The following is a 24,595-nucleotide window of genomic DNA, read 5'->3' as shown; positions in this document are numbered from 1 at the left end:
TAACCTCTACTTGCTCATAGCTGGTTTGCCAGCTGAGTCAAAGGTTATAGCTCATTCAAGGTTCTTTGGTAAGTCTCAGATCATCCAGAAGAGAAGCTTTGGTCCCAAACTAATGGAAATACTGTTATTGGATCCTGCCAATTCCAAGAAGATTTATGTGGTGTGGAAAGCTGCCTGGTTAATTGGACACAGTGTAGGCAGAGCAAGTTCGCTGAATTTGATTTGGGCATGTTCAGTTTGAAGCACCAGTGCGATATACAGGCACTGTCTACGTCCAGGAAGCGGTGGCAACCTAAACTTTGCAAGAGAGATTCAGGCTGAAGGCACATATTTGGAAGTTGTCATGGAGACAGGAAAAGGAGCCATGAAAGAATACAGGGGAGGGTCATGGTCAGGAGCCAAGAGTGGAGGAAGTGGCCACTGGTATCAAGTGCCGCAGGAAGACACATTAGGAACACAGTAGTGGACAGCTAACCTTTCTGAAGAGGACAGGTTATGGGTGGGGAGATCAAATATCTTGAGGCAGAGGTGGGCGTATTCTCCAAGATTTGAAATTGGGGGAGAATGTACAGCTGCATAATAAAAACATCAGCAACAATAATCACAACAGACCATGATGTGAGCAGGAGGCTAACACAAATCTTTTTTTTTTTTTTTTTAATTTTATTTGTTTATTCATGAGAGACACAGAGAGGCAGAGACATAGGCAGAGGGAGAAGTGGGCTCCCTGCAGGAGCCCGATATGGGACTCCATCCTGGAACTCCAGAATCAGGTCCTGAGCTGAAGGCAGATGTCAATCGATGAGCCACCCAGGCGTCCCAATAACACAAATCTTTATGTTATTCTCCCTTGGTTAGAGAGATCAGCATTTTGTGGTTAGAGCTGAGATTGGGTTGGGAGTAGAGACAGACTATGCTGTAAAATCAAAAAGCAAAATAGGAAGTTGGAGTCTGATGGGCTAGAAAAAGGGAGGGGAAATCCCAAGAGGATGAGGACAAGGAAGAGGAAGGGGAAGAGGAAAGAGAAAGGGAAAACCCATCAGAAAACATTAAGTTGGGGCCTGACAGGTGTGAGAAAGAGGCTGGGGCAAAACCAGTGGAGTTTTAGGAACTGCAGCCCTTGCTCTGCACCATGCTATGACCCCTGGTGGGACCTCCACTTAGGCTTGCTGCCCTACTCAGCTTGCTATTAGGGGGGCTGTGGGGAGAGAGGGATTCAGGCAGTGTTTGGGGTTGGGTGAGTGAATCCGGACAAACGTTTTTTAGGTGTCCAAGCCTGGGGGAGGACAAAACATTCACATAAGCAGGAAATTAAAGCAATGGTGACCCGAGGGAAGGATAAGACTCCCAAGTATCCTTGGCATTACTAGAGAACACCAGATTTCCCAACAGATTTGGGATGGGGTCTCAAATACATTTGGAATATTAAAGGAAAGGATAACTTATTGAGGAACCTGGAGCCGCTCAGGTGTACATATCTAACTAGAATGCTCAAGTAAACAAATTAATAGGGGCTAGTGTAGGAGGGTGAGCTATTTCTGGTCTGTGGCCTCCTTGTCATAATGAGATAATCTCCTGAAGATGCTGAGAAAAGCTGATGACGCTGGAGGAAACAGTTTGGAATAGCAGCTTGGGAATCCCCTGTAACAACGTGTTTCCCCTTGGCAGCGGCTTGGGGGCAGGCACACCCTGAAACATTTTTGGTGTTTGGGTCTCCATTCTATTTGCCGGAGCTCGATAAACGCGACTGAATGAATGAATGAATGAATGAGTAGTGGAGGGCGAGGCCGCGAGTCTGAGCAGGGTGTGGAGGCGGTCATTCGAGAGCCCAGCTCAGAGAGAGAGTAACCTTCAACTCTCACCTAAAAGGTTCACGACCCGGGGACCAGTAGCAAGAACAGCACAGGTATCCGGTCCCAGTGCAAACAAACAAATCCTGCTTTGCTAGGGGGCGGGGCTAGGAGGAGGGCCTAGTCCGCTTCTGCCCTTCAACTGACCAATCGCTGCCTCAAGGGGGCGGGGATTTCAATCTGTCTCCGCCCTTCCCCTTGGAGAGTAAATACGTTCGGGCGCCGTTCAAACGGCCCAATGAATGCTCGAGGTTTCCTGCGGCTGCTCCTCAACGATTGGTCGGAGCTCGTCGTCCCGCCCTCCCTATCACGCTTTTTGCCCCGCCCCTTCGCACACAAGATGGCGGCGCCCAGCGGAGTAGAGGCCGCGCTTGGGGTTTGCTGAGGCTGACTCCCTTTCCCACGACCCCTTTGGACGCAAAGAGTCGCGAGCCCAGAGGACGGGGGCCGGGCGGGGACAGGGGTACCTGCGTAGCTGGACCGCGAGCCCGCGCCCAGCCTGCGCCGCCCCCACCCGGCCCCGGCCCGACACCATCCGTTCCCGGTCTCCTCTCGGTCTGACCCACTGCCCGGCCGTGGTTCGCCGCCACCTGGCCTCCAAAGCTGAGCTCCCTCCTCCGGCCCGGGCTCACCTCCACTTTAGAGATGTTTGGCTTCTTCCCTCCCAGACAGCCTGGCGTCCAAACCGGGACTCCTGGACCGGCGTCTGGCCCCTTTTCCCTCCACTGAGACTCCACCTCGCTCTCACCCGTTTCTTGCTCAGATTCTTGCTTCTCTCTGGCTTGGAGACTGCTCACTTCCCTTCCAGATTGACCCCTGACGCCCCCAAACATTAGCAGCCTTGACACCCGCCCTCAACCTGGAGCCAGCTTTCCTTTCGGATTAACCTCCACAGCCCTATCATGGAGGCTGTGTACCTGATAGTGAATGGGGTGGGCCTTGTGCTGGACCTGCTGACCTTGGTGTTGGACCTCAACTTCCTGCTGGTGTCCTCCCTCCTGGCTTCCCTGGCCTGGCTGCTGGCCTTCATCTACAACCTGCCACACACGGTACTGACTAGTCTTTTGCACTTGGGCCGCGGAGTCCTGCTTTCGTTGCTGGCCTTGATCGAAGCCTTGGTCCGTTTCACCTTTGGGGGCTTGCAGGCCTTGTGTACTTTGCTGTACAGCTGCTACTCTGGCCTGGAGAGCTTAAAGCTCCTGGGGCACCTGGCCTCTCACGGGGCACTGAGGAGCCGGGAGATCCTGCACCGGGGGGTGCTCAATGTGGTCTCCAGTGGTCATGCTTTGCTGCGCCAGGCCTGTGACATCTGTGCCATTGCCATGAGCCTCGTGGCCTATGTGATCAACAGCCTGGTCAACATCTGCCTCATAGGCACTCAGAACCTTTTCTCCCTAATGCTGGCCCTGTGGGATGCAGTGATGGGGCCGCTGTGGAGGATGACGGACGTTGTAGCTGCCTTCCTAGCCCACATTTCCAGCAGTGCCGTGGCCATGGCCATCCTCCTCTGGACCCCCTGCCAGCTAGCACTGGAGCTCCTAGCGTCAGCTGCCCGCCTCCTGACCAACTTCGTGCTCGTCAATGTCACCGGCCTGGTGCTGCTGGCTTGCGTGCTGGCAGTGATGGTGACCGTGTTGCACCCGGACCTCACCCTGAGACTGGCCACCCGGGCACTCAGTCAGCTCCATGCCCGGCCATCTTATCACCGGCTCCGAGAGGATGTCGTGCGGCTGTCTCGCCTAGCCCTGGACTTGGAGGCCTGGCGTCGAGTCTGGAGCCGCAGCCTGCAGCTGGCCACCTGGCCAAACCGGGGAGGGGCGCCTGGGGCCCCTCAGGGTGGCCCTAGGAGGGTGCCCCCAGCCAGGACCTGGCGACAGGACACTCTTCCTGAAGCAGGGCCCAGATCAGAGGCAGAAGAGGAGGAAGAGGTCAGGATGGCCAGAGCAACAGCTGCCCGTGGCCGGGAGAGGCTCAACGAGGAGGAGTCTGTAGCTGGGCAAGACCCGTGGAAGTTGCTCAAGGAGCAAGAGGAGCGGAAAAAGTGTGTCATCTGCCAGGACCAGAGCAAGACGGTGCTGCTTCTGCCCTGCCGGCACCTGTGCCTGTGCCAGGCTTGCACTGAGATCCTGATGCGTCACCCCGTCTACCACCGCAACTGCCCACTCTGCCGCCGGGGCATTCTGCAGACCCTCAATGTCTACCTCTGAAGACTCCTTCCCTGCCAGCCCACTTTTTCATGCTCCATGAAGCCACCTGCGCTAGGACAGCTTTAACACCTGACCTCCTGGTTCCTGGCCTGTATCCCCTCCTGCCCCCATGGCTGTCATGCCAAGCCTCCAGGCCATATCTCCAGGACATTGAGATAGGATACTCTGGAAGACTATGAGCTGGGTGGGGCAGGGTAACAGCTTCTCCTTACCCAGTGCGTCCCGGTGATGCCGGAGGTGGTGAGTGTGTCACTATGCAAGGCCCCGAGGCTGTTGGGGACTCCCCTCCAGCTTGCCGGGGCCCATCCAGATGCCAATCTCTGGGGCTCCCCCTCTACTTCTGGTTTTTCTGTTGAGGATTTGCAAGTCCTCTCCCTGACTCTTCCCCATTCCCTCCCCAGCTTCAGCAGCCACAACACATCACTGTCATTTGGATGTTTTGGTAACTCAAGGGCCTTGAAATGAACTTGAACCTTTGCTTTCACTCGGAGCACCTGTGTGCACTGGTAGGCCTAGGGGATAGTATCTCTCAGGTGCCTTGAGAGTTACCATTTCTGTCCATCTTGATCTTATGAGACTCCCTCCCAACCAGATCCAACAGCTAGGATCAAGAGTTTACCCCTTGGGGTGAGATGGGTGTCTGCACCTGGCTTTGGGACCACATTACCCTCTGGCACCCCAGCACCACTGGGAGCCTCAGGAGGGATACCAGATTTCCACTCCTACCCCTTTCATTCCCACATCACAGAGAACAATAGTATTTCCCCTCTGTCTCTCCCTGACATCGGGGAGAACAGACTGTACACATTTATTTCACTAGGGTCCAAATACGGAAGGGGCCAGCCTAGGGGTATGCAGCTCCCTGATGGGTCTGTCTGGCCATGTTTCTGGTGAATAAATTTCTGTTGACAGCTCTGATGGCCTCTGTGTGCATCCTAACAGGGCTGAGCAGTTGGTCAGCAGTAAGTGCACCCTAACTGATGTGCAGCCGGGTCCTTCAGTCCTGCTGGAGTCACTGTGGTCTGTGAGGGAGCTGGTGGCAGAAGAGATAAGATAGGATGTGAGGACTGTGCCTTGGGGAGAGCCCATGCCAGGTATGGCTGGTTAGCTTTCGCCCCCTCCAATTTGTGCCCTCACACACCTGGCTTTGGGAAAGCCCTCTCTATCTTTTCTACTTTGCCAGAATTAAGCCCAAGTAGAGAGGAGTGTGAACGTTCTCATCCCTTGAGTCAGCTTCCCAGCCTCTCTGGTGCCTCTCTTCCCAAGAGGTAATTTGGGGTTCTTGCTGCCTGGTGTCCAGTCTACCCTCTGATTCCTGGAGGAGCTGACGCTTGTCTTTGTGTCTCTTGGGCTGGAGTAGGCTGGGAGGCCTCCTGGCGGAGAGCTGGGAGCTAAAGCCGAGGACCTAATCCCAGTCCCCATGCTCAATCTGCTCTCACATGTCCAGTAAGGGGTGGGGGGGGGGCACTCCTGCGTAATTGTATGTTAAATCTAGGAGCATAATGCCAGGGGCAGCCTTCTGGAAACTGTTGGGTGGTTGGGCGGTGGGGGTGGGAGAGAGGGAATTAGAGTAGGTCAGGAAGAAACTGAGAAGAGGCCCCTCCGCATTCTCTGGGGTTGAGAGGCTGAACTGATTGTGGGTCTGGCAAACCCTGGATTGTTAGTCATGGGCTGGGGGTGGGGCTGAGCTGGCTTCTGAAGGTCAGAGGAGGGGAGCCTTGAAGGGGCTTTGTGGCTAGCCTCAGACTTGGTGGCGCGGCCCACCCAGACTATCCCCTGCACGGTGGGGGGAGTTCCCCACATCTATCTTGGAGTTGGGAGGCCTGGGGAGGGCCTCTCCCCCCATCCCTCCCCAACCTTACAGAGGGCGCTGAGCAAGGGAAGGCTCGGCTCCTTCCAGTCTCTGTTTAATGTGAGGATAAACATTTTATGAGAGAAGATAAACTTCCTGAACTGGGAGCAAAGGACCCCCTTTTTCCGCACCCCCATCTGGAATTACATTGGCAGACCTCAATACCCGTCCTTCCCCTAACTACCCTGGCAGTCAGGAGCTCAAGCTCCCTGGGATTTTTGCTGCATTCTGGAGTTGGGACGCCCTCTTGTGCTCAACTCAGAAACTACTTTCCTCTAAGCCACCCAGGAACACACCACTTCCCTGGCAGGGGGGGACCAAAGAATAGCGTTCCAGTTATCCAGAGACCAGGCAGGCAGCCAGAGCAGTCATAGGTGCAAACCCTGGGATCCTTTATGTTGATCAGGGTAGGGGTGTGAATGGTGAAGGTAGCCCCTGCCCAGTTCATATGACATCTTTGAGTTAGAATAAAGGTGGCCAGGGCCCGGTGCCAAGGCATCCTCAGCCAAGCACTCCTGCACACATCCAACACAACTTAGGCAGCAGCTCAATGGAGCGGCTTCTCATTCACCTGGGCCTGTTTCCTGTATCTCCTGCTGCATGACTCATCCAGCCCAGGAGCTCTTCCTTCTGCCTGACCACCGCCCTGCACATCCTCCCCAGCGCTCCCTCTCCCCTCCCCCATCCTCACAACCAGGGCCTTCTCACCGGTAAAGAAGAAAGCCTGAGCCAGAAGGATTTTTTTGTTGTTGATTTATTGAATAATCTCTGAGAAAAGGGCCCAGGAATAGGAGGGACAAGGAGGACCCAGAGAAACAGAGCACCAGGAAGAGGGCACCCTGCCTCTGGGGTCCCCGGGCCAGAGCAAATGGGGACCTACACCTGCCAGCACAGAGTGCTCCTTTGGTTTTGGGCAGAAATCCAGCCGCTGCCCCAGACTGCCAGCCCCGATCTCAGACAGCCTCTGTCCCCGTTCTCTGACAGCAGCAGGACGGAGTCATTCACAACATCCCCAGGGGGGCCAGCCCTCCCGGATGGTGTGGCTGTCACTGTCACACTCTCCCCCCCTAGGAGTGAGAGAGGTTGAGCTCACTTTGCAGCGGGCATCAAGCAAAGACGGGGGAGTTGTGCCAGTCAGAATACACCAGAAATCCCGAGAAGGTGCTGTCTGTCTTGATGCTGGCATAGATGCCAATGTAATCGCCCACGCCCACCTGCACCCACACCTGGTCCTCTGGCTCCAGCCTCACCATGGCGCCCCCTGACAGCGAGGCTGGTTTGGGCCACCCCCCAAAAAACTGGAAGAAAGAGGCGATGGACTCGCCATTCTTGACCAGATCGAACTGCAGGCTAGCCCGGTAGACGGTGGCGTGGACCGCGAAGTAGTAGACCCCGGGCACCTGGCAGGTGAACTTGCCGGTGGCGGCGTCGTAGTGTCCCTGCTCGTTCACCAGCACGCGGTCGAAGGGTAGGGGCGCGTCGGACGGCGGAGGCACCCGGCTCTCGGAGCGCTTGGCGCTGAAGGCGGAGCGCGGGGGCACGGAGCACTCGCCGGCCGGCCCGGTGGCCCCCGCGGGTCCCGCCTCTCCTCTCGGCCCGGGCTCCCCCCGCGGCCCCGGCAGTCCTGCGGGGTGCGGGGCGCGGGGCGCGGTCAGGGGCGAGCGCGGCGGCGGCGGCGGCCCCCGGCCCCCTCCCCGCCCTGCCGGCCCTGCCCGCCCCCAGAGGGTCCCCGGGCCGCGCGCTGCGCCACCCGCCCCGCTCCGGGAGCCCGAGCCCCGAGCCCCGAGCCCCGAGCCCCGAGCCCGCGGCGCCCCCTGGCGGGACCCCGAGCCCCGGCCCTCCGCCCGGCCGACGGCGACCCCGCCGCCTGCTTACCCGGCCTCCCGCCCTCGCCTTTCTCTCCCGGAGTCCCGGGCGCGCCGTCGCGGCCGTCGCGGCCGTCCCTGCCGGGCAGGCCCTGGCTGCCGTGGTGGCCCGGCGTGCCGGGAAGCCCGGGGTGCCCCGGGCACAGGCTGGGGATCTTGTTGTCGTCCAGCGGGGCCGAGCCGGCCGCCAGGCCCAGGAGCAGCAGGGCGACGAGCGGCCTCATGGCGCTGGCACGGGCGCTCCGGCCGCCGGGTCTCGCAGTCTGCGGGCCGGGCGGGACGGGAGTCGGGACCCAGAAGCCCGGGCCGGCTCGCTCCCCGCCCCGGCGCGGCCCACTGGGTCCCCACCCCAGCGCCACCCGCCTGAGGCTGAGCGGCCGCGGGGCAGCGGGAGAGGCGCCCCCAGGGCCGGGACCGAGGGCGCCGGGGCGGGGGCGGCGGGAGAGGCTGGCGGCTCCCCCCCACCCGGGCCCTGCCGTCCCCACCCCCGCCCGTCCCCCGCCACACTCACCCCTCCCGGCTCCCCGGCCTCCTTCGGGCGCTCGCTGCTCCGGACCCTCCGGCTGACCCTGCCCCGCCCCTGCGCTCGTCCCCTGCCCTCGGCGTCCCCCCGGTCCGGGTTCGCTCCCTGCCGGCTCCGCTCCGCTCCTCCCAGACTCCAAGAGGAAACCAGTTGTTCAGGGGCCAGGAGCTCCCGGCCGGGAAATAGCAGGGAAATAACTCGTGGTGTCGCCCGGCCGCCGGCCAAGGCTTGGGGGAGAAGGGAGGGGGAGTCTCAGCCGGGCACAGAGAGGCAGGGCTGTGAGACAGACGCCGGGACACCCGCTGCTCCGAGGAGCCGCAAGGAGAGATGCTGCGATGCCAGGGACCAGGGACAGGCCCAGTCCCGGGAAGTAGAAGCTGAGAACCCAGAGGGCAGAGTTCTAGAGGCGGACGGACAGCTGGATCCCTGGGACCCGAACAGGCAGGGCCTGCCACATGCCTAGGCACTCGGTACAGTTTTGTTGAATAAATGAAAGAGTCAGAAGGCAGGTGATGGAGAACTTGAGAAAGTAGGTGGCAAAGGGAAGGCACGAGATTGGAGGTGGTGCTCAGATGGGAAGCACTCCTCACGGTCGGTGGCTCAGTGGCTCAGTGGAGCTGGGGAAGTAAAGGGCAGGGAAGCTTCCATTAGCCCTGCCGAGGACTTCTCTTCCCCTCCCTGGGAGGCTCCAGAGAGGATGGGGAGAGTCCCCTGCCTGCCCGCCCTGACAGGCAAAGCTGGACCGGCAGGCAGAGGGCAGGGGCCTGCTTCAGGGTCAGGGTTGGGCACAAGCCTCCAGGCCAGCCGCCTCAGGTAGCCTGTTGCAGTTGAAAGGCCAGGGGGTACCCAGTAGAGCTAGGCCAGACTGGCACTGGCGCTCCGCCTCCTGGCAGACAGAGCGGCAGGGGGGCAGGACGCTGCCTGTGGGGGTGCAGTGGGGCACAAGCAGCCCGCAGAGGAGCCTCCGGAAGTTCTGGTAGCAGGGCAGACTTGTCAGGCTCTGTGGAAGGAGGAGATCAGCCCTCAGGCACCCCACTCCCTAGGCTCCCTCCACATCTGGGGGTCCCTCCTAATCTCTGCCCAGAGCACCTTGTAACCTCTGAGGATCTCCACCACCTCCTCCTGGGTGGCCATGCCCACCCAGACGTTAGGGAAGGCCGTGGTGTTGTAGCTCAGGCCGGTGCACATCTCCACCTGGACAGGCTCACAGGCCAGCTCTGCGGGGGTGGGAGGGGAGAATCACTGTGGGGGTACCCTGGCTTCTGACCTGGGGCAAGTCCCCTAACCACTCGCTCCGGGTCAGATGGGGGCTGTTGCGGGAATCAAAGGAGATAACGTGCACGGAGATGCTCTGTGCACGTCGTGGGTGCCCGTTATCCTCGAGAGCCTGCCCGAACATCCTTCGCTGGCCCTGGGCATCATGCAGGTGTCTCTTTGACCTCGGGAGTGTGGGTCACCGACATTGGCAGAGCCTGCTGGGCATCTGAAAGGAACTCCCCTGTCCCCTGTCCTTGCCTCCATCATCATCATCATCATCATCATCATCATCATCATCATCTGCTTCTTCTTTTTTTAAGTAGGCTCCACACCCAAGGTGGGGCTTAAACTCATGACCCCAAGATCAAGAGTTACATACTCTACCAACCAAGCCAGCCAGGTGCCCCTCACCTTCCTCTCTGAGGTGGGCTGTGCAGAGGGTGCTGAGTGACGAGGCTGGGCTGGTTCTCGAAACCCCAGCCATCGACTCCCAGATTCCCACTTCCCTGGTGACATTAAGTACAATTGCCCCCACCATGTGAGAATCCCTCCCGGACTCTGTGGTGTAGCTCCAGGGTCAGGATCCTGAGTCCCCCCATCAGGGAGGACAGGGGTGGGCTGTTATGAAGCATGGCAGTGGGGTTTCTATGACCGGATCCCCAGCCTGCCCTGGCCTGCCAGGCCCTGCCTATGGTGCTCTGGGGTGCACTTCTCACCTGGAGGTGGGAACAAGGGGCTGCTGCAACTGTCATCACTGCTGTCTGTGCAGTGTCTCCATGTGTCACATGTCCACTGCAGACTCTTACATCCTCCATCATGGCAAGAGAACTCTCCCGGCCCACAGGGATCTATAGGCAGAGCAGGCATGGCAGTGGGGACACACCTGTGCCCCTACCCTGCCTTCACGGTCCCCTGACTGGGATCTGGAGCCCTTCCTCGTTCTCCTGGAGGAGCTTCTGCGGCCCACACCCGCTCACCCAGGGACACCTACTCTCTGTGGCATTGAGGGCCTGGTAGGTGGCAGAGAAGCCACCACTGCTGATGCCACGGTCCGTCCTAAAGAGCACTACCAGGTGCTGGTGCGAGGAGATGAGGCGAGGTGGTGGCTCCGCTCCGCAGAACCTGCCCGAGGCAGAGAGCAGACCTGGGCAGGGGGCCCTGAACCTCCGGGGTGCTCCCACGGGCCTCACTCTGAGCTGGTGCTCTGGGCGGTGTCAGTGGGGATGGGACACAGGGCTGCTGACTCAGGGAACTTAGTGCCACATATTTAGTGGGCAAAGCCTTAAGCAAATGGTGGACTCGAGCCAGTTGGCGATGAGAAAAACCAGCGAGGGTTTGAGGGGAAGCGGGAGTGGGCCCCACGGGGCAGGAGAGCCAGGCAGGGAGGGCACAGGAAAATGACCTTGTGCACAGGGCAACACGAAGCAAAGGTTTTGGGCTAAGGAAGAACAAGACTCTTCCTCCGGTGACGGTGAAGAGGCCTCTGGCTTAGAGCAGAAGGCGATGGAAGCCAGGGAGAGAGCAGGGTCAATCTGCAGGAGGCCTTGCCCGTCAGAGTTTCTCCGGGGCTGCTGCTCAGCGGCTACCTGCCCAGGAGGCCGAGGGCCCCTGAGTCGCTGGTCTCGTACACGGCCACGTAGTCCAGCTTGCACTCGTCCTGGGCTTCCAGGCTGAAGTTGTGGAATTGCAGTCCCAGGCCGTGTCCCGCAGGCACTGAGATGTGCCAGGTGCAGAGCTGGGGGAGGGCACGGATGGGGTCGCTCAGGCTGCGTCTCCCGTCCTGAGCTGGGCATCCAGCTGCAGGCCGGGTAGGAAGCGGCTGGCGGCGGCCCACCCAGCTCTCGCACTGGTGGTGGATGGGCCTTTTAACTCCTCTGCTCTCCGAGAGACGGTTACCCAGCCCAGGAACACCTGGCTACCTGGTAAGCTCTAAAAACTGTTCCCTTGCTGCCTGTTTGAGCTCTGACCCCTGCAAGAACCAGGCAGTGTCTCCCATGCTGTTCCCCATCACAGGTGTGCCCGCAGGTGCCACATCCCCCTCCCTGTGGTGCACCGGCTTACCTGTTGGTGAGGGTACCGCTGCAGGTAGCCAGGAGCGGAGAAAGTACCCTGGAGCCCGGTCAGATTCCCCCCACACCCTGCAGAGAGGAGGAGGCTCATGAGTTTGCCAGGGTCTGGGCCAGCAGGAACCGCAGGGGAGAGTTTTGGCCAGGCCCTTGAAGAAGCACGTCTGGGCCAGAAGAACATCCAGGCAAGCTTGGGGCTGGGCCAGAGCTGGGGAGCCCAGGCCGAACCTGGATCGGATGCCCGAGGACAGTACCCGCCCTGCACCCGGCAGGGCCCGTACCCAAGAACTTGGCACTGCAGTTGGTCTCATCACTGCCATCAGCGCAGTTGGCAAAACCATCGCACACTGAGTCAGGCAGCAGGCAGACGAGCTGGTCACAGGGGAACTCGTCCTCAGCACAGCTCCCTGGGGACGGGTGTCTGCATTCAGAAACTCCCAGAGTTGGCACCCCTTTTGCCAGGGCTGGGCGTGTCTGGAGGGGAGGGGAGGGGACCCTTGAGAGGCAGCCAGAGACACGGTGGGAAAACACTCACCATTCCCAGGAGTCACAGCCTGGTACCAGGCATGGAAACCAGATCCTTCCACACTGCTGTCGGAGACGAAGGCCACCCGGAGGTGGCTGGCGTTGGTGTTGAGTGTTGGGGGAGGCACCCTCCCACACACTCTGCAAGAAGCCAGGGTGGGGGTGTTGGAGGCTCAGAGCTCGGGGCCAGCCGGGGTGGAGGCTGCCTGGGCCCTGCAGTCCTCTTTCCTCAAGCCCTGGCCTGGTGACAGTGGGGTCAGAAGGCATCCTTTCATGTCCCAGGGAGCTCTGACTCTCCTGACCTGCATGTCCATCCTTGTGGCATTTGTTCATGGGCCACATAGGTGGGGGAAGGCGACCTTCCTGAGGTCATACAGCAGGCTGGTGGCAGAGCTGGGCCCAGGTTGGGTCTCTCAGCTTCCTCCCAGTCCAGTCTTTCCCACTGCTGCTCCCTGGCTCTGTCCTCTAGACAGTGGCACAGGGCAGGGGTGAGTATCCTGGGGGCGGAGGGACCCACCTGAGGAGGGGTCCTTCAGGCTCAGGGGAGATTTCCAAGCGATCAAAAAGACAGGAGGCCACGCTCTCCATGCTGAGCGCTTCGATCTTGAGCTGTATGGCTTGGTCTGTGGCCACCTGGATGTGCCACACACAGTGGGCGTTGGGTGGGTAAGGGTCTGGGTAGTTGGGGCTGCTGAAGAAGCCCCTCGGGCCAGGAAGGAGGCCCCCACAGGCTGCAGAGATGAAGATTAGAGTTCCGAGGTTGAAAGGATTTCCAAGTTTCCTCTTCCTGGCCCCTGCCCTCCCCTCCTGATATCTTGGGCTCTTCTCCAGGAAGATTGTCCTGGGTACTCACTGGGCGTGGGGGAGGGGCTCATGCCTGCCTCCTCCAGCTGTCCTTTAGGGTCCCCAGATGCCGGAGAGATGGTGGTGGTGGAGGGAGCAGTGGGGTTGGTGGTCGTGTTGGGGGTCAGGCCTTCGGCAGGCAGTGGGTGAGAGGAGGCCCCGGACAGGGCTGTAGCCCGAAACTCTGGAGGTGGGAAGATGGGGGAGTGGGGTTCAGAGGACCTGGATCCCCAGAGGCGACAGATCGAGTGGCTCATGGAATCTCATTCCAAAGTCCTCCTCCCAAGCAGGGCGTGGTACTCACGGCCTAGGATGATGGCCACCAGCAGCCCGAGCAGCAGGAGGAGCAGGCTGGCCAGCAGGAGGACGCACAGCCAGGAGAAGTGGCAGTCTGGCTGCAGCCCTCGGGGGCGCCGACCTGCGGGTGGGGGGCAGGATGGCATTCTGAGAGCTCCTTAGGCAACCCTCACACTGTCCTCAGCTCCTGGGCCTCTCTGTCCTCCCCTGGGTCGCTCCCCGAGATGGTTACCGTGCCAGGGAGCTGGGACGCCGCTGCTGGCATCCTCCCGGAAGGCCGCTGGAGGGCACGGTGGCCCTGATTCAGGCTCAAAAGCAGGATTGCAGAACTCAGTCTGAAAGGGAAAGACTTGAGGGTGGAGGGCCAGTGGCGGCACTGCCTGGCTGGCACGTCCCTGGGCACGGCCAGCCCTAGGCGGGGATCTGGGTCCTGGGAGAGCTGTCCCACGGGACCCTTACCTTGCTCAGCCCTGTCACCTCCACACACAGGACGACATCTGAGCATTCCTTCATGGCTCGGGGCTCTGCATGGCTCTTGGAGAGTCCCTGTGATGGCCTGAGGCCGCCAAGGGCCCCTCCCTGACCCCAGAAGCCTCTCTGAGGGGCAGCTTCTGCTCCCTTTGGGAAGGGGCAGCTGCACCAGACCAACACTCAGACTGCCCTTGGCCGCCGGGTTCAGGCTCCTGGCTCCTCCGTCCCTGCGCCAGGGAAGCAGCCGGAGGAATTCGCAAAGGCATGAAATGGTCCCTTAATCCAACTCAGCTGAGGATGCTAAGGTCAAGGGCTTGGCCCTGGGCAGCCGTCCTTAAAGGCACAGGCGGTGGCTGAGAACACCCCGCATCCCACAGAGGAGAGTAGGTGCTCTGTGTGTGTGGGTGACTCCCCCTTTCCTACTTTCCTAACTTCCCCCAAAGTGTTGAGTGAGCACTTGAGGGGCGCCTGGAGGGAAGGAGGACAATGCAGGCACGAGGGCGCCTGGGAGCCGGGTGGAGGGTTTGGCCGCTGGAAGGCCTACGAGCCCTGAGGGCTCCAGGCAAACCCTGCCGCCCTCCCGTCCGGGGCCTGGGGCCTGGGGCCAAGCCTGGGTCTTTGGGAGTCCCCGTGACAGTACCTGTGTGGCCCGGGAGAGAAGCGGTACAGGGAGCATGTGTCGCCGTGACCGGGAGCAGGAGGGGCTGGCCGCCTCTTCCTGGGGCCCCCCGGCCTGCGCAGAGCAGAAGGGGTGCCGAGTCCTCGGACAGGTGGGCCGGGCAGGCCCTCTGCTAAGCTTGGTGTCATCGAGTCTGGCACTTGGTGCCATCTGCTGCTGCGGGATAGAAAACCCGCCCTCCGCAAGCTAGACCCCTTCATGCCTCTTCCACGGCGACGACATTCTCTTGGAAAACCCCAGCCTGGCCCAGCAGTCCTCGGGGACAAAGCGGGGGGCTTCGTGTTAGCCATGCTCGGCCGGGTCGGGCAGGGCGCGATGAGGGAGGCTACTCTTTTTTTTTTTTTTTAATGATAGAGATTGAGAGAGAGAGAGAGAGAGAGGCAGAGACACAGGCAGAGGGAGAAGCAGGCTCCATGCACCGGGAGCCCGACGTGGGATTCGATCCCGGGTCTCCAGGATCGCGCCCTGGGCCAAAGGCAGGTGCCAAACCGCTGCGCCACCCAGGGATCCCGAGGGAGGCTACTCTTGGCAGGACGTTACTCAGTCGGCCCCGGGCAAGAGGCCTCGCGGTTTGTTTCCCTCCTTAGGTCACGCGGCTGCGGAGAAGTGCAACAATTCACAGACGACGGCACCGAGGCTTCCCAAGGCCAAGTGGCCGGTGCGATACAGAGGCAAGACTCGAATCCAGGGCCGGGGAAACCCAAGGTACGTGCCTTCCAGGACACACCTGTCTTCCTCTGCTGGGGCCCAGGCTTGTGGCGACAGCGACAGCAGGGAACAGAGGAACCCGGAGTGGGGAGAGGAAACAGAGGCAGCAGATTCTGTGATGCTTAGGCTGCTGTCCTCATACTTGGGGTGGGGGGACCCTTCACCCACAGGCTCTTCTCCAGTCATCTCCTGGGGGGCCCTGTTTTGGGGGGCAAGCCATTTTTCTTGGACCCTTGGATGGGGACAGCTTTCAGAGGGTTTGAGAAGTCAAAAGTATTTACATCATGATGCTAAGATCTTATTTGATCTTATTAAGATCTTATTTGCCTTTTCTTTTAAAAAGTTATATTAAATTATTTATTCATGAGAGACACAGAGAGAGAGGCAGAAGCACAGGGAGAGGGAGAAGCAGGCTCCCCGCGAGGAGCCCGAGGCGGGACTTGATCCCAGGACCCCAGGATCACGACTGAGCCAAAGGTAGATGCTCAACCACTGAGCCACCCAAGTGCCCCCTTATTTCCTTTTCATTTGTGAGCACACAGGACAGGTTTCCAGAGGCTGTGCGGGAAGCTTCCCTCTAGCTTTGCCATTGCCCATCCTCTGGGTAAGGGGAACTTGAGAGATACCCCAGTGATTTCTAGCTCTCTTGGGCTTCTGCTTGTATTACTGAGAGGGCGGCTCCCTGTAGCTCCCCCATGCTGACCCACACATGGTTCTCTCTCCTTGACTCCCTGTGGCTCTTCTTTTTTTAAAAATATTTTATTTATTTATTCATGAGTGACAGAGAGAGAGAGAGAGAGAGAGAGAGAGAGAGAGAGAGACAGAAGCAGGCTCCGTGCAGGGAGCCCGACCTGAGACTCGATCCCGGGACTCCAGGATCAGGCCCTGGGCTGCAGGTGGCGCTAAACCGCTGCACCACTGGGGCTGCCCATCCCTGTGGCTCTTCTGCCACCAGGAAGGGTGAGGCCAGCCGGAGGTTGGCTAGAACATTCTGGGACCTCCCGCTCTCCAGCTTTCTCTCCTGCTAATTTGCTACCTCAAACTTCCACTTCAGCCAGACCAGCCTCTTCTTTGTCCCTGGAACATGCCATGTCCTTCCTACTAAAGACAAGTGTCCAGATGGAGAATGCTTTCCTTCCTTGTTCCGAGGGCCAGCACCAGTGGTGTACATTAGGAACCGTCAATCCTGTCCTCTCGTTCCCCTTGTCCACTGCCAGCCCTAGCCTTGACCCTCATCCCCCGGTTTCTGGATCATCTCAAGCTCTAGGAGCCTGGAAGATGGCAGCTTGATCCCAGCCGGCCTTCCGTGATCTCCAAGAGACAGGCTACAGCAAAATATCAGGAAATTAGAAATGCTCGTCCCTTGGATTTGGATCCTCCCTTCTGTGGTTCTGCTTCACTGATTCTGGTTTGGGCAATGCTATACTTACTTTGCATTCCTGAGCCTTTATTGCATGTCGTTTGGAGGCGAAAAGAAGAAACAGCATCCTGAGAGGCTGGGGAACCAAACATTGCCTGAGCATCAGCCACTAAGAGAATGTGGATGTTGATGGCACAGTCCTGGAAATGTGTGTGTGTGTGTAGGAGGTGGACATTTGAATACCTAGTATGTTCCTGACACAACTCTGAGTAGGTATTGTTATGCTCGGATTACAGAGGAGGAAACTGAGGCTCAGAGCAATTAAGTAATTTGCTTGGACTGTAAATGCAAATCTCTCTGCTGCCTGCTGCCTCCTGCTCAGGTGCTCATTTCTGCCTCTAGAGCGACAAAGGGTAGGGGTCCTCAGAGGTGCCTGGTGCCGACCCTGCTGGGGGCTAGGTGTGGGACAGATTGTGGTTTTGCTCTTGGGTGTGTGTGGAAGTACTGAGTCAGGGGGTTCAGCTGTTCCTGCTGTTCAGCTCAGTTCCTAACAGACACAAGGTTGGAAAATTTGCTGCAGAAAGTCCTGAAGAGGCTGTCAATTATTCACCCAGAAGTCAGAGTACTGAGATAGAAATGAGAATTGTCCTGCCTCTGCCTTTGACAAACCAGGGGACTTGAGTCAGCCTTCTCTAGTGCTTGTGTCCTCACTGGCAAAATGAGAATATGGACAAGGTGACCTCTACGGTCCTGACTCTGACGCTTTACGGAAAGAAATATGTATCTTCTGAGCACTGGTCATTAAAAAAAATCTAGAGTAACTCTTTAAATTGGAACCAGAGGCATGAAAGGCCCCCTCACTTGGGACTTTGAGGCGTGTATTTATAGAGAAGTGACTTAGGAGGAAGACACTTGAACTGAGAACTTCCAGGTCCAATCTCCTCAATGCAGATGAGGCACAAGGCCCAGCAAGAGGGAAGTTCTTGCTCAAGGTCACACAAGAACAGTTGCAGAGGGGAGAGCCCCCCCTTTCCTCCCCAGGGGGAGGCCTGCTGGAAGGCAAGCAAAGAATGGGGGAAGAAATCCCAGTTGCTAGGAGGCAAAGCTGATGGATAAAGAAACATGGGGACAGATTGTGTTTGAGATCTGTGTAGCACCCAGACCTGTTGCCATGGGAATGAGAAAGCCACAGGTTAAGTACGGAAGGGAGAGCTGGGGAGCAAGGGTGGAGTGGGCTGAACCCCTGCCCTTGACATTACCCATAGCCCTCTGCTCCCCTGTGGAAGACAACAGAAATGCACAGGTGGCTTCCACATCCAGTGAAAAACTGGTCAAGAGAGACGTGCGGCAAGGTACACTGATTTGGGGCTCACCCATCCCCTTTGCCAGGCGCCTTTTTCCATTGTAAAGACCACGCTGTTCACCTGTAGTTTTGGGGAAAGCAGCTGCCTTTAAAAATCTTATCCTGGGTCAGGCCACTTCCAGGGCAGGCCAGGGAGAAATACCAGGGTTTGAGTCACTGTTTTTCCCACTCCTGGGGAACGCCCAGAAGAAATGATCCCACGACGGTCTCACCCCATGATGTGAGTCTGACAGCAGGCACTGCTGTCTCAGCAAAGACGGAACAGACAGGCCTTGATTTTTTAGTGTCTGGAGCAGGGAGGCAGTTAGGAAAAATCCTGATAAAATACTCAGCTGGTGGAGGCTTCAGCTTCCAGAGTTCTAAAATCAGCGGCAGAAATAGAAAATCTGAATAATACTAAGAATTAAAAAACCGAAGGAGACAGGTCCCTGAGTGCCCCAAAGAGGCAATCTCTTTAAAGGGTTACATCTGTTTTAAATCTTGAAAAAACGCACTTCGGGGAAGGAAACCTTTATTGTAAAAGCAGCTCTTTCTAGGTATTAACAGGGCAAGCTGAAGTCTCTCGTTTATCAAGTGCCAAATCTTGCTCCCCCCCCCCCATCCAGGGACAGCCACTCTGCCCCAAGAGCAAATGTCATTATGCCCAGCCTCTGCTGGAGCTCGTCACGGGTCTGTACAGGCACCTGAGTGTCAAGGGCACTGCGAGTGTCCACACCAGCAGTTAAACGGCAGATGGTCCAGTTAAAGAAGCGTCTACCAGATGTGCCACATTTCTTAGGGGTGAAGAGGGTGTTGAGGTTATGTGGGATGATGCATGCTGAAGTATTGGGGGGGTAGGGACACCTCGCCCCTACGTGTTTTGCCCCCAGGAATAAAGTATCCGTAAACAAATGTGGCAAAATGTTAACTGGTGAATCCAGATGAATAGCATTCAAAACGTGTACTATTTCAGTTGTGTAGAGTTGCAAAATTTAGACTAGAGTGGGCAACTTTTTCGAGAACTTGGAATTCACGGTCTGGCTGAAGCAGTAAAATACCTAGGGACTCATCTGCTCAGAGCTCTTCCTGGGTGCAGACCCTTCCCAAATCAAGATGCCATCACTTACCAACTTCTCAAAGCTATTATTTATTCTGTACAAGGTTCCACTGTACATCAGACATTCTTCTACTCCTGCTTACATAGTAAACAAGTGCACATCAGCCCTTTGGCTCAGGTTCACAGGGCTTCCCTGGGACGGGCGGGGAGGGGGGTCAGGCCGGTTCAACTTGGGGCATCTTTCTCTGATGCCGCCTCCTGGGAGCATTGGCAGGCTTCAGGCTCCAAGGGGCACATGCTGGGCCCAGCTGTGCGGACGCACCGAGCTTCCGTGCCTTGGTGCTGCACAGCTTTACTCTCTCAGCACCGAGTTATGTCCAACCAGTTAGGGCAAAATCACACCCATGGGAGAGAATCGTACAGCTGAGGCAAGAGGTCCCCCAACACCCAGGCTCCGGCTCCCGGGGCAGGACTGCAGACCAATGCCGGGAGGGGCTGAGGGGCGGCATGGGCATCCCTGAGAAACTCGGTCCAAAGGGCCTATGTCTAGGAGGCTCTGAGAAGGGGCGAGGGCACGAAGGTCAAGAAGAAAACACGTTAAAAGGGAATAAATTATGGTTGAGAGTGGCTCTAGGGGTAAGGGGCTTGTGCTATCCTTCCAGCAGCTGGGGAGCAGACCAGGGGGGCGTAGAGGAAGTGGGCAGGAAAAACTTGATACACTACCGGAAGAAATCTCCTTCTACCAACTCTCCTCTCCGCCTCACCGATGCAAACCAAGCCCGGGGTAAGGGCAGGACCCCCATCTCCCCCAGCGGAGTTGAGCAGGGCACTGGGGAAAAGGGAAGAGGCTGAGGGATATTTCAGGGAGGGGCAGTTACCCCCTGGTCCCCAAATGCTATAAGGCACAATTCTTGGAGGCAACTAGATTCCATCCAAAACATTTAAAAAAAAAAAAAAAACCAACAAAAACCCAAAAACTTGTTAGATCCCGGGTCTACTGTGGCTGTGCTTGGGGCTTGGCCAACACCCCCCGAGCACCACTGGGGGCTAGCATCAGAAAAGGTGTATTTGAAGAACTAAAAAAAAAAAAAAAAAAATGACCAGCACAACGTCCCAGCTGTGAAGAGGTGTGAAGGAGAGCATCTCCAGTCTGAAAACTTGTTATGGTAATTAAAAAACAAAAAAGTTGGGTTTTTAAAAACCCAAGTCAGCTCTTTTCAAAGTCGTCCCCTTGTCTGTCCCCCTGGAGTTAGCAGCGTTAAGAGGGCTCTTGGCTCATGGGTGTTTTTCTTGCTTCTGGACCAGTGAGCGGGGGTCCAGGTGAAGACGGGTGCCAGGCTCGGGCGCCGGGGCTTCCGGGCAGCGATCCTCCCAGCAGGCTCCAGAGGGCGCTGTCTTCTCGGGAGGAGCGGGGGCTGGAAGGGCAGCGAGTGGACCAGGATCTGCTCCCCACAGACCGCTGTTGTTTATTACACACAGGAAAAAAAACCACAAGCTTAAAAAATGCAAACAAGAGAAGCCGAGGGGGCACCGTGCCGGCTCCAGGCTCTGCGTCCTGTCGATCTTCATGCCAGGGGCGGCTCGGGAGCTCCTGGTTCCTCGCTCCAGACCCTGACCAGGCTGCAGCCAACTCCTGCTCGGCAGTTTTAGTTTACTTTATTTCTCTCTTATTTGTCAGGTTTTTTTTTTTTTTTTGTCTTAAAAAAAAAAACCACTTAGGGTGTGGGGCCACCCCGGGGAAGGGAGAGAGGGATAGAGCGCCTCGCTGCTACATGCGGGAGGGTGGACTGGCCAGTTCATAGAAGAGCAGGTAGGCGTCGCTGGTGCGCACTTGGCTGGAGGACATGGGTGTGACGCTGCGGAGAGAGTGGAGAGAAGTCAGAGCCCTGCGGGGGCCCTGGGGACACAAGCTGAGTGCTGTGGGGGGCGGTGAGGGCCCATGGCTCCTCTCCCTGGGTGCCCTGGAGCCCATCTCTTTTAGGAAGTCTGCAAATGGGCAGCAGACTCCTACGTACCACACGGCCTCTTGGCACCGACCTCTCCTATCTGGTCCAAGTGGAAGCCACACAGATGGGCGAGGTTCAGGCGTCTGCCAGCAGGAGCCCCGCCTGAGACCATCTCACCTGGAGTCATTGAAAGTGTGCCATTCGCCTGTCACTGGACTCCGGCAGTAGGCTGTGTAATGGCCGCCCATGGTGGTTCCAGAGTGATTGGACACAGCGTACAGGTTGTAAACAGCGTGGTCTGAGGAGGAAGTAGATGGGTTCAGGCCCCCAGCGTGTTCCTGCCCCACGTTCCCTCTCCCTCCTGCTTTTCCTAACTCACTCTGCAGCCGCTTCCTTCCACCTCTGGGCCTCCCATCGGGATTTTAGGCACTGTGCCTCATTTCTGCCCTCCCAGCTGAAAATACTCACTGGTGTTTTCTGAGGCAAATTCTCTCAGGTCCAGGTCTCTTAGTGGGAAATTCACAAATGTTGTGAGCTTGCTGGTTCGTATTCTGGATTCTGAGAACCGCTTCAGATCTGGTGTTGATGTGAGTCAAGGACAGAAAGGGTGGCGAGGGTAGTCAAAGTAAAGGGGACAGGGCCCTAAGAGGGTGATGCACTTCCCAGAATCAGAAGAGCAAAGGAAGGAAAGGAAAGTCAACCAAATTTCCTTTTTTCCTGCTCTGCTTGCCCTCACTTTGGCCCCTTGTCACCAGCCACTCTCTAAAGGTAAGTCCCCGCCATGGTGGATCTTAAGGATACGGAGCACCAAGATCTTTGGGAACCTCTGGATGGAGAACTTCTTTATACATCGTTTTCTGGCTCGGCAGCGACAGCATGTCTGCAAGACATGACAAACAGCTACAGAGGACTTGGGGGAGAGGTCAGTGGGCCGAGTCTATTAACTCCTAGGCTGCGTCTGCGAGTGACAGGTCTTTCCCAGAGGGGTCTCTTGGGTGTGTGCTCTTGCTCCCACGGCGGGGGGGGGGGGACTTACTGGCTTTTCATCACCATCAAGCACATCCTCTTTGGTGAAGAGCCTCATGCAGTCCGTTAAAGTTACCTCGGGATAACCTCGCTGGGAGAGACAAAGAGTAAAAGTCAGAGGTCAATGACAAGAGAAGGTAAGAGTGGGAGATCCCAAAGTAGGGCAACAGGGGCATGTACCTTAGCGATGGGCAATGAGAGGTCCCAGAAGGGATCAAAGACAGTAGAGCAGTAACCACAGTCAGTACAAGTCAGGGAGCTCTTTAGCTGCCCAACGAAGAGATCTGCGGATGAGATGGAACAGCAGAGCTTAAACTCAGAGAAGGAGCACACATTTCCTCTGGGCTGCGTGCCCTCTGGGTGCTCCTGCCTCTGTCCGTGGGAAACAGGGCAGGAGGGGGGCTCCCTGGGAGAATGATTCATAGGGCTTTTCATGCTCACGCTCTGCTCAGGCAAAAGCAGTGAACAGGGAGAGCAGGCATTCCTCCAATTAATGCACTTACCCCCAATCCGACTGTCTTCCCGTTCTAGATATTTCCTCCACATCTGTCGTCCTTTCTCATCATCACTAGGAACCCGAGAGAGGGAGACAACTGGGTCAGAGTGCATGCCATGAGAAGTCTAAGAGCCTATCAATCTAAATGCTTAATATTCCAAATTCTCTCCAAATTATTACCCCCAAAGAAGTCAGCCCAAAACTCAAGTTCACCAAGTTTTTCTTCCCCACAGCATTCTCCTCTTACTTACGGAAGATGATCGAGGTTCTCGGGGTTGGACTTGGGCCTCACTGTCACTCGGTTCACCTCATTGTGGAGCCCATCCAGAAGGAAGCGAAGAAACTCCTGGGCGTCTTGCTGACTGAGTCCAAAGGAAAGACAGTGAGCAAGGCCTCTTGTTCCAAGAACAGGCCTGCAGGGGCCGGCACCCACCCTGGGGGAACGTGTCTGCAAGGCTCTTACTTATAGCCGACGAAGCGTGGTGCGTATCTCTGGATCTGGGTCTTGAACTCAGATGGGCTCACCACATCGTTGGGGGATGAAGTCCATATGGTTTGGATTAGTTTTGCAAACTCTACCGGGAGGAGAGGGGACACGGAGAGTAGGGGTGACATTTTCTATGAGAAACTCAAACTAGAATCCATCCAAAAAGAAGCTAAAGAAAGAAAAGTAGGAGGGACACACAGAACACACTACTACTACTGCGGCAATACTGGAGCAGACAGAGAGAGTCCAGGGATGGGCTCCTCACCTTCCATGAGGGCTGTGTGTACATTGCTGCTGTGGCTGAGATCCCGCATATAGAGCCTCTGGAGGCAGTAATCCCTCAGCTCCCGGGTGTTGCTCAGGCACTGCAGAATGGAGTTCATGAAGCACTGCAAGAGATCATCTGATCAGTAAGACAGAGACCCCTGTCTGGTCTACTTACATAGTGCTGAAGGCCCTCTGGTTCCTCTACCAAAGAAATGACCACTCCCACAGCCTCAAGTTCCTCTTCTCGTAAGGGAACGAGGCACAGTGAGGCAAGTTCCCACTGCCGGCACAGGTGACGTAACTGCTTATTTACCATAGAGGTGTACAAGAGGGTGTGGGTGAGCTGGACGGGAGTGGGTGGGAAGGGAGGGATGTCCTTAGGATCCAGGGAAGGAGCTGACAGGAGGGCAACTCCCCTTTAGGCAGTGCTTCCTGCTGGGGGCCTGGGAGGGAGGCAGAGCCCTGGCCATTCTATAAAACCCACCATCCAGGACGGGTGGGTCTCAAATGGCTTCTAGAGGAGAGGGAGTCAGTGGCAGCCAGGAAGGAACAATCATTATATGGTCCCAGTCGGGACAGTAGGGGGTGGCCTTAGGAAAGAAGTAGGGCTGGGAAGAGCTCACCGTGTTCCCAAGGTTTCGAAGACCAGCCAGACCCTGGGCGCTCTTAGAATTCTGTAAGCAAAGAACACATGGCAGGTGAGGCTGAAGGCAAAGAGACTGGGCCTGCGCTAGGCTCCCTCAGGCAACCTTCTGCCGAATGGAGCCATGAGCATTAGGCACACATGTTACTCTCTTCAACACACAACACAAATATTCTCCAGGGTTCTCCTTTCTTTGGTCAACATGTGTTTTCTCCTATTCTGTACCTTACTCTTCATTGTCTGCCCTACTGGAGGCTGGAGATTAGAACTGGAGCCTGGGAATTCGTGTGTTTGATTCCTGGCTACAAGGAACTCCGGGTCCCAAATCTGGGCGCTCTCTCAAATGACCCACTTTTCTACCCCTGGATGTCCAATACATGAAGCAGCTGTCATAACAGGCACTTCAAGGAGATCCTGAGACGTTCAATGACAAAACCTCTGAAGTGAGTTTAGACCTTCAGCTGGGGCAAACTGAAGCTGGCCTGCCATTCTGAATTGCCGGAGACAGGTGGAATTCCTTCCAGCTGAGCTCAGCTCCCAAAGGCTGATTAGAGCCTGGAGAATCCTCCCTGCTGGCCTCAGGTTTCCACATCCTGACTGATCACTGGCTGGGAACCCCTCTGAGGACGGCAGACTGTGGCCACTTAGAGGTAAGCACCTGGCTGAAGTGTGCCACTCTTGTTCTCGCCTCTATCGTGGAGGCTGGTGAGGGAGCTGGAGCAAGACAGCAGCTGGGTCCCAGGTCTCTTGGCTAATTCGGGCCCTACCTCGAAGGAGTCAGAAGACCTTTGGGCTCAAAGGGTTAAAGAAACAGTGTGCAGATGAGCC

The 24,595-nt window shown here is 57.2% G+C and overlaps 4 protein-coding genes and 1 long non-coding RNA gene across 16 annotated transcripts in view; 2 read left to right on the top strand and 3 right to left on the bottom strand.

Moving 5' to 3' along the window:
* Positions 1-2,169: 2,169 nt before the first annotated feature.
* RNF26 (ring finger protein 26) lies at positions 2,170-4,972 on the top strand. The gene has a single exon (XM_025465248.3). It carries the CDS (start codon positions 2,753-2,755, stop codon positions 4,055-4,057), a length of 1,305 nt encoding a protein of 434 aa, XP_025321033.1. The 5' UTR covers positions 2,170-2,752; the 3' UTR covers positions 4,058-4,972.
* Positions 4,973-6,645: 1,673 nt separating this feature from the next.
* C1QTNF5 (C1q and TNF related 5) lies at positions 6,646-8,443 on the bottom strand. The gene is made up of 3 exons (XM_035716744.2): positions 8,286-8,443; positions 7,785-8,037; positions 6,646-7,533 (listed from the first exon to the last, which is right to left on the bottom strand). Exons 2-3 carry the CDS (start codon positions 7,996-7,998, stop codon positions 7,016-7,018), a joined length of 732 nt encoding a protein of 243 aa, XP_035572637.1. The 5' UTR covers positions 7,999-8,037; positions 8,286-8,443; the 3' UTR covers positions 6,646-7,015.
* A 187-nt stretch (positions 8,444-8,630) lies between these two features.
* Positions 8,631-14,007, bottom strand: LOC112671201 (membrane frizzled-related protein). 2 transcript variants are annotated; one of them, XM_035716741.2, is made up of 13 exons: positions 13,745-14,007; positions 13,518-13,620; positions 13,293-13,406; positions 12,999-13,172; positions 12,663-12,876; positions 12,156-12,286; positions 11,902-12,027; positions 11,616-11,692; positions 11,141-11,289; positions 10,546-10,676; positions 10,271-10,402; positions 9,387-9,514; positions 8,631-9,297 (listed from the first exon to the last, which is right to left on the bottom strand). In XM_035716741.2, exons 1-13 carry the CDS (start codon positions 13,796-13,798, stop codon positions 9,073-9,075), a joined length of 1,758 nt encoding a protein of 585 aa, XP_035572634.1. In that variant the 5' UTR covers positions 13,799-14,007; the 3' UTR covers positions 8,631-9,072. The 2 variants fall into 2 exon arrangements, with proteins under 2 accessions (XP_035572634.1, XP_035572635.1); XM_035716742.2 differs by lacking the exon at positions 9,387-9,514.
* Positions 14,008-14,810: 803 nt separating this feature from the next.
* On the top strand, positions 14,811-19,870 carry LOC125755089 (uncharacterized). The gene is made up of 2 exons (XR_007410635.1): positions 14,811-15,140; positions 16,198-19,870. It is a non-coding gene; the product is annotated as an uncharacterized LOC125755089 (long non-coding RNA).
* The window catches only part of USP2 (ubiquitin specific peptidase 2), a 25,090-nt gene continuing 19,471 nt past the window's right edge, over positions 18,977-24,595 (bottom strand). For 10 of the 11 annotated variants that reach the window (XM_025465236.3, XM_049109875.1, XM_049109873.1 and 7 more), the window contains 11 exons: positions 23,748-23,798; positions 23,123-23,246; positions 22,834-22,945; positions 22,622-22,732; positions 22,378-22,442; positions 22,055-22,158; positions 21,885-21,965; positions 21,650-21,728; positions 21,317-21,424; positions 21,026-21,146; positions 18,977-20,758 (listed from right to left, as the gene is read on the bottom strand). In XM_025465236.3, coding sequence (XP_025321021.1) covers positions 20,671-20,758; positions 21,026-21,146; positions 21,317-21,424; positions 21,650-21,728; positions 21,885-21,965; positions 22,055-22,158; positions 22,378-22,442; positions 22,622-22,732; positions 22,834-22,945; positions 23,123-23,246; positions 23,748-23,798 — 1,044 coding nt within the window. In that variant the 3' untranslated portion in view covers positions 18,977-20,670. Of the gene's footprint in view, positions 20,759-21,025; positions 21,147-21,316; positions 21,425-21,649; positions 21,729-21,884; positions 21,966-22,054; positions 22,159-22,377; positions 22,443-22,621; positions 22,733-22,833; positions 22,946-23,122; positions 23,247-23,747; positions 23,799-24,595 lie in introns of those variants that run through there. The other variant, XR_007410633.1, reaches the window with a different exon arrangement.

This window comes from Canis lupus, chromosome 5 (assembly GCF_003254725.2).
Source record: "Canis lupus dingo isolate Sandy chromosome 5, ASM325472v2, whole genome shotgun sequence".
Taxonomy (NCBI): Eukaryota; Metazoa; Chordata; class Mammalia; order Carnivora; family Canidae; genus Canis; species Canis lupus.
The sequence above is the reverse complement of the archived record's forward strand: the minus strand, read 5'-3'. Positions and strand labels throughout refer to the sequence as shown.